Below are 13,085 nucleotides of genomic sequence, written 5' to 3' on the forward strand. Positions count from 1 at the left end.
CAGTGCTTTCAATGACTCTTAACCCTCTCTCCTGTTGGAAAAGGATTGTTTTAAGATTGAGGAACAGAAGCCGGGTGTGGTGGCGCACGCCTTTAATCCCAGCACTTGGGAGGCAGCGGCAGGCGGATTTCTGAGTTCGAGGCCAGCCTGGTCTACAGAGTGAGTTCCAGAACAGCCAGGGCTACACAGAGAAACCCTGTCTCAGAAAACAAAACAACAACAACAACAACAAAAAGATTGAGGAACAGGTTTTGCCCCCAAAGAAGTTTTTGTCCTCATCTTTCTCATCATGGCATCTTTGGAAATGATTCAAGTTGCCCACATTCTCAGACCACTGCATTCCTTTATGCACTCCATATTCGTTGACCACCTTAAGAAGACCTACAAAGGTTCAAATAAATATAGCTGAAAGTATGTAGTATTCTGGACACAGAGAACCTGAGTCCAGGATAGTGTGCCACGTCACATTTATCTTTTCTCTCCTCTACAAACTGAAGATGTTCCTTTTGTCCTTTTTCTCAACCATTATCATGTGATCAGCCAATGCCCAGTGGCTTGGATCATAAAAATTCAGATCATGCCAAGGTATGATATCTACCCCAGGTCAAAAAGCATGCCCTTACCAGGGGGCAGGGTTGCAAGAAGCTAAAAGCCCAAAATTGATGGTGAAGTGATATTTATGAAGAATCTTCAAGTTCCTCCTGAGATGGGGTCATCAGGTCAGAGTTTTCTATGGAACCAGGGCGTACATTTTACCTGGTAGTCTGAGGTGATAGACTTGATCTGCACACTCTATAGACAACTCCTCTTCTATGGACCTTTTTGGAGAGCCCTAAGATCACTAAAAGAGTGACTCATCATGATAATAAAGGTATTCAACAATCAATATTTGTTGGTACATTCCAAGTTGTTTTCCGACATCAAACCTCTGTATTTAAATTCAGGAGGAAATATGAGGAAATAGTTGTGGTATTTTTGTTTGTTTGTTTCTCTTCCTCTTAATGCATTTCAGAAGAGACCTAAGTTGTCTCAAAGTGATTTATACTTTATAAATCACCAAGATAAAAAAATCACCAAGATAACTTAAATCTTATGAATGTATGTGTGTTGGTAGGAGAAAATATATAGTGGCCAAGAGCTGATTTTTTTTTTTTGGTGACATTATCAGTGTTTTCAGTGAAGAAGCAAGGAATCTATTAAACACAATGAGACTCAGAGAAATTGTGAAATAACTGACTCTAGTAACTTTACTTCTCTGCTATTCCAGAGGTTAGTTTGGAAATTTGCAAACTTTCTTAGTTGTGTCATTTGGAAACAATTTCTATACTATTTCTTCCAAGCTACACTTGAAGTAAAACTTTTGATATTTTCACATATGAGTGAAATATATTTCCCCTAAACTAACTTTTCAGGTCTTGAAACCTCTGCACGTTATTTTCCAAATAGCAAGTTAGTCATATTTCAAACTTTGAACTCATATAAATTTATACCTAGTTTATCTTAATAATCTCTGGGTTCTTTTTGTTATCTTTGATTATGAAAGTTGAAATTAAAATTGATGCTTTCAGGTTGGAGGAATGGATAGTCAGTAAAGCACTTTATTTGCAAGAGTTGGATTTTCAGAACCTATGTAAAAATGCCAGATTTGGTGGCAGATACTCAAAACTCCAAAGAAGCAGAGACAGGCATATCCCTGGGATTGCCAGTCAGCTAGCCCAGCTTAAATTGTTGAGTTCCAGGTCAGGAAGTGTATATCATTCCTGATAATGTCTTCTGGATGCACACACACACTCATACCAAAACAAAACAAAACAAAAAACAAGCCAAATAAACAAACAAAATCTGATGATCTCCCAATGTTAAGCTCTTTCAACCTTCATGTCTTCCCCCATCTTTTCAAACGGAAGTAAACATATACAATTGCCATCCATCTATCTTCTTATTCCCTGATAACCCTAAATACATATTCTTTCCACCCCCTTTTAGGCTTATTACGAAAACCACTCAACATTGATGCATGATGGTTATAGATACCAAAAAAAAATTGTACTAGTTCACAAATTAACATTAATTAATGAAGTTACTTTAAAGATCATTTTACTTTGGAAACAGTATTCTGGCCATGCACATAGAATATTTCAGCAGGTAAACTATCATCAAATGCAAAGAACATCACTTTGCTTGAGGAAAAAATATTTCCATTTTCCCCATTTATAAGTTGACCATGTCCATGGATGACAAAAAAAAAAAAGTTTCCCTATTTTCCCAGAGAACCCATCAATGGGCCCCAAGAAAATGATAAGAGGCACTGAAGCAGCTACCAACTGCCCTGTACCAGTAACTGCTTTTGTGGTGTATTCCATGGTGGATACTACATGATAGTGAAACAACTTACTGAGAAGTTCTCTGGGCTTTTATTTCATTGAACTCTGGTACAGTTCAGTATCAGAGAGATAGAGCTTGTATAATTTTTACCCTACTATTGAAACTACTAGTATTTCTTCAGGGCAGATAGATGTGTGGCTCTTCTCAATTGTATGCAGATAAATCAAAGCCTTGTGTTTTCTCCTAGGCACCAATATTTCAGAGTTGAGCATGGCAGCATGAAGAAAGCAGTTATCTTCTATCACTCTCCCCTTCTTCATTTCTTAGCCATATATTGATGATTTCCCACCAATCTGAGCCATGACAACTGTTAGGAAAAATTCAGACCTTCATTTATGGAAAACTTTATGAAAACTTCAGGTACCCAGGCATGTCCTAGGTGGTGACATTCTTCAGAGAGCTAGACTGTTTCCTTGAACATTTGACTATAAGTCACATGATTATCTGTGGTCAGGGCATTTTTCAGGCACTGCCAGAAGTATGGCTGAGCCTGTGGATTTGCAGGCCACTCAAGGACGGAGCTGCTGCAGAGTCTCTTCCTGAGCTGAAGAAACTTAGACTTCTGAAGAGGCTTTTCCAAGAATATCAAGATAATCACATCCACTTTTTCATCCATGAGCCTCTGATGAGACAAATAAAACGCCATCTTAAAACTCTCAGTCTTAGCATATTTCTGTGTCATCACAAACACTGTCTTTTTGCTGAGCTGTATGCTCTGGGAAAGGTTTTCTAGAACTGGCTGGCCTGGTAGCCAGTCTCTTTCTTCTAGACACAAATTGAAGTGTTTTTCTCTTGGATCTTCCAATTTTGCCACCAGCTCCTGCAAAACCCATTCTGTCACGGCTGAGTTTTTAGTGTCATACACAATAAAAGCATCATAACAAGACTCCATGGATTGCAGATGTTGATACCCCTTTATCTTGGCTTTCCAAAAATAATAAATGTACCACATATCCCAGAAAAAGAGGTGACTTGTTGTCATAACTACTATAAGAAAGAGGACTGATGATATGGACACTGAGAACAGAATCAGGTTTGTGAGATCTAACTCACACGTATACAGATCCAGGGATATGACACTTTGACCTTTGTGTGCTCCTGGACCTGCACAAGTCACGTCAGTGGCCAGGTATGGAATAGTCACATCTGTATGATTAACCCACCAGACAAACCACACAGCATCACAGTTGCACAGAAAGTGATTGTGATGTAAAAGCAACATCTTCAGATTGTTGAGGACATTTTCTGGGAAGCTAGTCTTCTGAATGACCTGGATTTTATTTGAACTGATGTCTAGATAGCGCAATTGCAAAGCATCTTCTAGAAAATATTTTGTCAACTGCCTGATTTGATTATGCTTAAGAATCAGTTTTGTGAGACTTTTGGAACAGTTGGCCAATCTCTGAGGTACAGTCGTCAGGTGGTTGTGGCTGAGGTCCAAAGTTTCCAAATGCTTCAGTAACTGGAGTCTGTCCCAAGGGAAAGATCTGAGCCCATTTTTGGTCAAGGAGAGATTCTTTAGATTTGGCGGCATACCCTCGAAAACCCCAGGAGGCAAGGAATTCAGGGAATTTCTGGAGATATCTAATTCCTCTAACTTGAACAGATTCTTGAAGAAGTCCAAGTATCTATTATCACCGGCTCTCCATAGAACATCTAAATGGTTGCCTCTGAATTCCAGAATTCGAAGAGAGTCACTTTCCATGGTCCTGCTGGCCGAAGTAGAGATGTCATTATCATTCATCATGAGTTTCTCCAGAAGCCGTAATTTCTTGGTAAAGTTTAGCATGTGAGTAATTCCTTCTGCTTGAAAATAGTGGCTGTTACTACTTAGATCCAGAACTTCAAGACTCTGGAGCTCTTCAAAGGCTGTTGAGTAGAGTAAATCAAGCCGGTTGTTGGAGAAGTCTAAGTACCTCAGCTCTCTCAACGGCCAGAGTTCGCTGCCATTAAGAGTTTGGCCAATGGTGTTTCCTGACAAGTTGAGGCATTTGAGGAATGAAAGATGCTGAAAATCAGAAGGCTTAATAAAAAATATGTTATTTCTACTTAAGTCTAAGGTCTGCCCATATGTGTGGCAGTTTGCATTCAAAGGCATGAAAGAAGGTGGCTCTTTGTTTTTGAACCTGCAGCTCCGTGCATATTCATCATATCGGAAATAGTGTAAGGCCTCAAGGACCTGGGGCCCATGCTGATCTACAGAAGTTTGAGCATTAGGACAGAAGCCAACTTCTCTTGACTCTTCTGAAGGGGATATCTTATTCACTGAAAGGTCTATGAGTTTGAGGTTTTCAAACTGTTTGAATATGTTGAGGTCAGCAATTTTTATGAAATTAGTACCAAGGTCAAGAACTTCCAGCCTAGGAAGCTTGCGCAATACAGAAAGGCTGGAGTTTTTCAGCTCTTTAAAGACATACCCCTTGACACGCAGAATTTTCAAGTGTTCCAACGAAGAGAGTGAATGTGGTAAAGTTATAGATGCATGGTAGACCTGCAGCTCATAATTGAAAGAAAAATCCAACTCGACAAGATTGGGGAGAGAATTCAAAAATTTGGCCTCCTCAATTTCTCTGGCCAAGTAGTTTTGGGAGAGATCTAGTTCCTGGAGTTTTCTCATGTTTTTAAACCATGTTGGGGGCACATGCTGAAGAGAATTACTGTGCAGACGTAAAACTTTTAACTCTGTCAATGAACGGAAAGCATTGTCATGGATCTGTAAGGGGGAATTATTTTCACACGGTGTACACGGATATGGGACATTATAACATCGAGGGCAATTTCCACTTAGGTCAAGAACTTGCAACTCGTTGAGATTATTAAAATCATCTTCTTGGATTTTCTTAATGATATTGTTATAAAGATAGAGCTCTAGTAAATTAGGTGGCAAAACGGTGGGGACAGCTGTGACATTGTTATCTTTTAGTGAGAGAACCTTCAATTTTCTCATAACTAGGAATGCATCTTTTTCAATAGAATAGGAAACATTGCAAGGATTTCGATAATAACAGTTTTGACCCAGGTAGAGTGTTTCAATGTTGACCAGTTCTGTTAGATTCTCCTTCGTGATGGAGAAGATGTTGTTAGCCTCAAGGCTCAGAAGCTGTAAGCTGGATGGCAGATCCTGAGGTATCTCCAGAAGTTGGTTTCCATCCAGGTAAAGGGATTTTAAGTCAGAGAGTCCACTAAAGCTTCCAGGTCTAATCTGCAGCCTCTTGGTACACACGTTGGCTTTGGACCCCAGTAGAACAGGTACACAGTTGCATCTTAAATCGATTTCCTCTAGATGGTTCAGCCTACGGAAGGAATCTGGAGAGATGCTTGGTATGTGGTTGATAGTAAGGGTGAGATTGGTGGTGTTAGTGGGAATACCCTCAGGGATTTCGGTCAAATGCTTGTCTGTGCAGTCCACAATCACATGGTTCTTTGGGATATCTAGTTCGACATCACAAGGTAGAGTTTTAGGAAACCATCGAAACCCAAAGACTCTAGAAACGAAGATCATATTTAAAAAGATAAAAATGTGTCTCTTCCGTGTCCACACTGAAAACACCTGAAAATAAAAGACAGAAAAAATGATTGTTATAAAATATATCAAGAAACAATTCAGAAGTTCCATTTATTTCCTCTCTTTTGGTACATCATTAAAACTAAACAACACAGATTTTTTTTTTTTTTGTAATAGTGTAAATAGCACCTCTGTCCCCGTGACTGTACTTATTAACCACTGAAGTTTTTGATAATGGTTTTATGTTTTGCTTGTATCATCCTAGCCTTGTAACAAACTAACTTAAAGAATTTTTTCACATTTATTTATTTGTCTTGTGTGAGTACGCATTTGTATATGTCAGTGGGTGTGCACATACCATGACATAATTGTGGAGGTCAGAGGACAACTTGTGAGAGTCTGTTATCTCCTTCCACCTTGAGGATCCTGCAGATCAAACTCAGGTCATCAGTTTTGTCCACAAGTACACTTAACTGTCTCAGTCACTGTTTCTATTGCTGTGATGAAACACCATGACCACAACACCTTAGAAAACAAAGCATTTGGTCTGGTTCTTGCCTATAGTTTTAGAGGGTTAGTTTATGATATCATGACAGGTAGCATGGTAGCAGACAGGTAGGCATGACACTGGAGCAGCTGGTGAGAACTCACATGTTATCTGCAAATTGTAGGCAGAGAAGGAATGAGAATGGGATGGGCATGGACTTTTGAAATCTCACAGCCTACCTCTAGTGGCACACCTTTCAACAAAGCCACACCTCCTAGTCCTACCCAAAAGTTCCGCTGACTGGGAACCAAGTATTCAAACATGAGCCTATGGGGCCATTCACATTCATATCACCATACTTACCCATTGAGCCATCTCCCTTGCTGCTCCAAACAGTTTTTAAGATACAGAAGCAGCATTACATATTAGTTGCTGCAAAGAGTGCTGTAATAACAGAGAGGCATCAAACTATAAAATTTGGGGATGGGGGTAAGGAATGCTAAAAAATATAGACACGAGATAAATAATACATTAAGACTTCAGTATAATTAATGTTTTCTTTCTAAGCCTTCTTTGGAACACACTTAAAAATCTTTCATGATTGTTGAGCCCCATAATTTTGTAAGGATGAAAATAAAAAAGATCCATTCTCCCTCTATTTTGATTTAAAGCACAGATCAGCAATAGTAACTGATTTTCTAAATGGCATTTGATTTGTAAGCATATGCTTCTGCCAGTCTGTAATCTGGGTCTCTTGTTGGATTGCTATTGGAAGTCACTACAGAAGTCATTTCTACGATGACTTGCTGTACTTTCCCCACATTGGGTTTCATTTGGTTTCAGAATCTGAGACACCTAACTGGAGGGAGAGCCGCAGAGTCAGATCAGACTTTAGACAAAGGGTTTCAGAGAACTGACAAAACATCAAGACTTGAAGGAAGGCATTATTCTGCTTGGGGAAAGAGGAACCTGGTTTTGAAGGTTCTTGGTGAGAGAGCAAGGAGACAGGAAGGTGTTGTGCCATTGGAAAATACGTGCAAAGCTTACTGATATCACCATATTAGATTAGAAACACTTTTTTTCTTAAAAAAAAGATGTTTCTGAGGAGAATATTTGAAAATTCTCAAGGACATTCTTGGATAAAGAGCTTCTGGAAGAACGATGAGTCTGTCTAGTTCGTAGGTGATGTATCTGGAAGTCACTTTCCCTTTTCCTGTCTGGTAGCCAGACTCCATTTAGGGCTTTCTATCTGGAAGAACCCATTCCCAGGAAGCTTCCATCTCCAGGAAGTTGAAGAGGGGAGAACTGTGACTGGAGAAAGGATGTAGATGGGTGTAGCCTGCCCGTTTTACTACAGTGGCTGGTCTGATCCAGAAAGAGACTGCACCTGGAGGATGTGCCTTCTAACAAGTTTTAGCATCATCATGGCACTACCTGGGTGAGCCAGCCTCACATTAGTGGTGCAACTGTATAATTAATGTTAATAAGACTGAAGGAGACCATATTTAATCGTTGTGCTAAGACTAAACTTAAGAAGCTCTCAAGCAAAATGTGATATATATATATATATATATATATATATATATATATATATATATATATGCAATACCTGTAAGCATCCAGGTTTAGCATAGGAGGTTTTCATGTGCTAAATGGGAGACACTGAAGAGCTCTGCTTATCCACTGACACCGATGCAGAGCGAGTTAAAGCCTGGGCTTGCTCTTGGGTTTTAGGAGTCTGTTAGTAGTCTCCTCTAGAATTCTCTTTCAGTTTCACTAGTACCTGTACATGGGATGGTGCAACCCACTTTTTATGGCAGACTTCTAGTCCAACTACTGATATTTTCCTGCCATTGACTGAGTCTGAGAGACAGACTATTATTAGTGCTATCTAATAAGCCAAACGTTTACATCCCTTAATTCTTTTAATAATGGGTAAGCAAGCCACAAAATTTTCTCCAGCTTTCTCTTCCCTAACACAGGATCAAAGGTTCTCAACCTGTGGGTCACAGCCCTTTTGTGGGTTCACATATTTGATATCCTGCATAGCAGATATGTATATTACCATTCATACCAGTAGCAAAATTACAGTTTCAAGGTAGCAACAAAATAACTTTGTGGTTGGGAATTACCACAACATGAAGAACTCTATGAAAGGATCTCAGCATTAGGAGGTTTGAGAACCACTGTACAAGATAGCTTTTAATGATATCATAGGGCTTTTTATTTGTGATGGTGGTGGTGACAGGTTTGTTTTGTTTTTTACTGATCTTTACATAGCTAAAGTTTATGTTAAATGATGTTTTCCCTGTTCTCTTTTAGTGCCCTCTATTTTCTTCCCCATAAGTAGAACCATTCATTGAAAATCTTGGGAGATGGTTCTGTTGATAATGTGCTTGCTATACCATCATGAGGACCAGAACGCAGGAGAAATGTTGATCCTTGGAGCTCACTGACCAGCCAGTTAGTCTAGCCAATCAGTGAGTTCTGGATTTAACAAGAGACCTTCTCTCAATAATATGGAGAGTGATAGAGGAAGAAAATGTTGACCTCGGACCTTGACATGCACAAAAACACATGTGTGCCTGTTCATGGACAAGTGTACACACACACACACACACACACACACACACACACACACACACACACACACACATTTAGTGATTCTGAAGGAGCTCCTTCATTGTCTTTTTCAACTTTCTTTTTGCTTTTCCACCTTTAAAGTTTTTAAAAATTTTATGTGTATGGGTGTTTTGTCTGCATATGTGTCTGTAACACTATGGTGTCTGTAAAAACTGGAGAGACACAACAGTTGTGCATCTCCACATAGGTGCTGGGAATTTAATCTGGATCTTCTGGAAGAACAGCCAGTGTTCTGTTCAGTCCACTAAGCCATCTGTCCAGTCCATGCTTTCCCATTTTTTGTTGATACAATATCAGCTGTGACTATTCCAAAACTTTGTCCCTTGGATCTCATGCTTCTCACCCACATTATCCAAGAAGCTTTCTCACCTTCAATCATTGTCCCAGAATGTTTTACATGGTTTTCTTTTCTATAACATGAATTTAAGATTTTTATTTTGAAGCCAAATCTTGCCAGTATAGGTTTTTTTTTTTAAAGATTTCTAGAGGGAAGGGTAAGGAAGAAGGGAGGGAGAGGGAGGGAGGAAGGAAGGAAGGAAGGGAAAGAGATATCTGTATCTGTGTTTCTCTGTGTGTAAGTTCCATATCTGTTCAAGTGGCTTCAGAGAACATCAGATTCCCTGGAGCTGTTTCCAGCAGGGGTGATCCTTTTGATTTGAGTGCTGGGTAGTGACCTCTTGTCCCTTGAAAGAGCAGAAAGCTGAGATGTTTTTCCAGCTTCTACTTAAAGTACTTTCCCCTACCATGGTCACCAACCAGAATCTCGCTGGTTCTTTAAATAACTATCTTATTGCATACTTTGAGAGTTTTATGTAGTGTGCTTTAATCATATTCACCTCTCTCCATCCCTCCTATCTTCTACCTTCACCTCCCTACCCGTGCAACTTTGAGTTTCTTTCTTCTTTTTCTCTTCTACTGAGTCTGCTTTGTGTTGCCTGACTATTCATGGCAGTGGAGCTTGCCCAGGAATGTGGTTTCCCAGCATCTATCAAATGCCAATCACTCCTCAGGGCATGGTGGATTCCATGCCTACCTCCCCTTATCATGGTAGGATTTTGCCTATCATGTTTCACATGCTGTTGCAACCACTGTGAGTTTGTATGTACACCATCCCCATTATGTCTGAGAAGCTGCTTCCTTGAAGTCATCCTCCACCACTGGCATAGTCCAAAGGACTCAACATATTTTATTGCAGAGATATTTACTCAGCTGTGTTCATTGTCATCTTAGTCCCAATGGCCAGGAAATGAACATATACACAATGAAATACTATTTGACTGCAAAGAAAGGGTAAATAAGAAACTTTGTAGGTACATGGGTGAAACTAGAAAGATTACACATAATATAGACCCAGAATGACAAAGGCCACATGTTCTCTCTCATCTGAAGTTCCTAGCTCCAAATCTCCAGATGTAAGGACACAACATAGAGCAATCACAGAAACGAGGAATAGGGGATATAGCTGGGAGTGAATGGGAAGAAAATAGCAAGACACAGGTGATATAAAGTGACAAATGGAATAATGGGGAGGGGACTCCAACATGGAAGGAAGGTAGAAGGTCAGTACAGAATATATTGTGTATAATTGTATATATTATGTATGTATGTATGTATATATATATATATATATATATGTATCTATATAAATATATACAGATGCAGACACACATACATTTTTTAAAGATGTTAAGTCACTTGGATTAACAATGCTCCCATAAGTTAAAAAAAATCCCAGTATTACATACAAGATACTAAATGCTGGTCAGGATAGTCCACTAAGTTATTGATGTTGTCCTTAGTCACCTTTCAGGGTTTTAAGGGTGCTCTATTGCTGAAGACCTCACACACTTAGTGCACATGGCTTAGGTGGCTGCAGCTGGATGTGATAGGAAGGTCTCCTTTCTGCAGCTTAGCTTCCACGGGGCCAGGAAATTCTATGCAAACTGTCAAGGAGGAGAAACCAATATCCTTACCCACCTACGATGCCTGTGAACCATGGCAGTGACCAGCATAGCAAGATACACATAAAGGTGCAACAAATGGCAATCACTTCTTAGTGGCAACCAACAGCCATCCAATTATTGCCAAATCAACAGAAGGAAAATCATACCTGGTGCTGGAAACCTAGGCCAGGGATAGTGCAGCCATGGATCTTAGAAAGGGATCTATTACTACCACCACTTTGCTAGACCAGCACAATTTCTTACTATATTCTAAATCTTATTCCTATATCCTCAAAAATCAGATGATTGTAGCTATCACCCCTCTTTACCACAAATTGAAACTATTACAGAAAACCAAAACTGGACACAATGCAGAGACCAACTGATCCCAGGGAGCGCAGCCCAAACTGATGCATCTACATGCTGATACTGATACATGTAATAAAAAAATAAACAGCTCCAGCATCTATGGCTCAAAGAACCCTTCAGAAAGAGGGCAGAAAGTGTGAAAGTCAGAATACTAGGAAGTCTGCTGTGAAATAGTCTCCTCTAAACGTAGCTACATACAAAAGACCAGAACAGTGGTAATATCAATGTCCATGTTAATGTGAAAGAGGGAACCTCTCACAGCCTTTGCCTAGACAAGATCTACAGGCAACTACTGAGTAATGGGAGAGTGAGAATTATCCTATCCAGGGATGAGCCTCCTCAGCCTTCAAACCAGATATACACAAAGAACAAAAATGGACTCAATAGGATCTGTATGTGTATATGTATGTATACATACACACACACACACACAGCAAATATAATGAAAGAAAAACTCATTACCAACTTGTGAGACCAGACGAGCATGGGAAGGGATTGAGGGAAGGTAGCTGGGAGGGGCTGAGGTGAGGACAGGAGGAAGAAGTGGTATAGGCCTAGTTCAATTAAATGGATTTTGAAAAAAGAAAATGAAGACTCGGTTGGGCATGGTGGTACATGCCTTTAATCCCAGCACTTGGGAGGCAGAGGCAGGTGGATTTCTGAGTTCAAGGCCAGCCTGGTCTACAGACTGAGTTTCAGGACAGCCAGGGCTACACAGAGAAACCCTGTCTTGAAAAAACAAAAAACAAAAAAACAAAAAAAGAAAAGTAAAGAAAGAAAGAAAGAAAGAAAGAAAGAAAGAAAGAAAGAAAGAGAAAGAAAGAAAGAAAGAAAGAAAGAAAGAAAGAAAGAAAGAAAGAAAGAAAGAAAGAAAGAAAGAAAGAAAGTAAGGAAGGAAGAAAAAAATGAAGACTCTAAGGAAGCTTAATCATAAACAAATGGAGTCAGAATTTAACTAGTGGTGGGCTGATGTTTAATAACCAGTCCCCCCACCAAAGAAAACATATGGTAGGACTCATTGCTCTAGCTGCAAATGTAGCAGAGGATGGCCTAGTTGGACATCGATGAGAGGTGAGGCCCTTGTTCCTGTGAAGGTTCTATGCCCCAGTATAGGGGAATGCCAGGGCCAGGAAGCAGGAGTGGGTAGGTTGGGGAGCAGGGGGAGGGGGAGGGGATAGGGTGTTTTCAGAGGGGAAAGTAGGAAATGGGATAACATTTGAAATGTAAATAAAGAAAATATCTAATAAAAAAATAACGGCCTCCCCCAAATGATCTCCCTCATTAGTTGAGTTATTAGCATTTTTCAATTTCTGTTAAAATATTTATTTATTTTTGTTTTATGTGTGTTTATGGCAAGGGTTGCACATGTGTGCAGTGTCTATAGAAGTCAGCTGATGTTATTGGAGCCCTGGATTACAGACAGTTGAGAACTGCCATCTGGGTGCTGTGATCCGAACCCTGGTCCTCTGGAAGAGCGGAGGACTCTTAACTGCTGAGTCATTTCTCCAGCCAAGAATTTGTAACTTTCAATTGTGTAAGTGTTACCACCTGGCCAGTTTTAAGATACAAGGGTGATGTCATGGGTGACCAGTTAGGTATAGGTGCATAGAATTTCTTCTGTGACCCAGTATTTGTTGACTCTAGCATGTCACTGGGCTTAACTCACCCAGACAACGACTGAGAAATGTAGCATATTACATACTGACATACTCCAAATTCAAAGGCAAATTTAATCAGAGAGCCTTTCCCCCCT

At 39.8% G+C, this 13,085-nt stretch overlaps 1 protein-coding gene across 1 annotated transcript; it reads right to left on the reverse strand.

Moving 5' to 3' along the window:
- Positions 1 to 2,320: 2,320 nt before the first annotated feature.
- Positions 2,321 to 6,752, reverse strand: Tlr7 (toll like receptor 7). Its single transcript, XM_029534585.1, has 2 exons — positions 6,741 to 6,752; positions 2,321 to 5,935 (listed from the first exon to the last, which is right to left on the reverse strand). The coding sequence occupies exons 1-2, from the start codon at positions 6,750 to 6,752 to the stop codon at positions 2,786 to 2,788; spliced, it is 3,162 nt and encodes a 1,053-aa protein (XP_029390445.1). The 3' UTR covers positions 2,321 to 2,785.
- Between the last annotated feature and the right edge of the window lie 6,333 nt (positions 6,753 to 13,085).

The sequence above is a fragment of the Mus pahari genome, chromosome X (genome assembly GCF_900095145.1).
Source record: "Mus pahari chromosome X, PAHARI_EIJ_v1.1, whole genome shotgun sequence".
Lineage (NCBI taxonomy): Eukaryota > Metazoa > Chordata > Mammalia > Rodentia > Muridae > Mus > Mus pahari.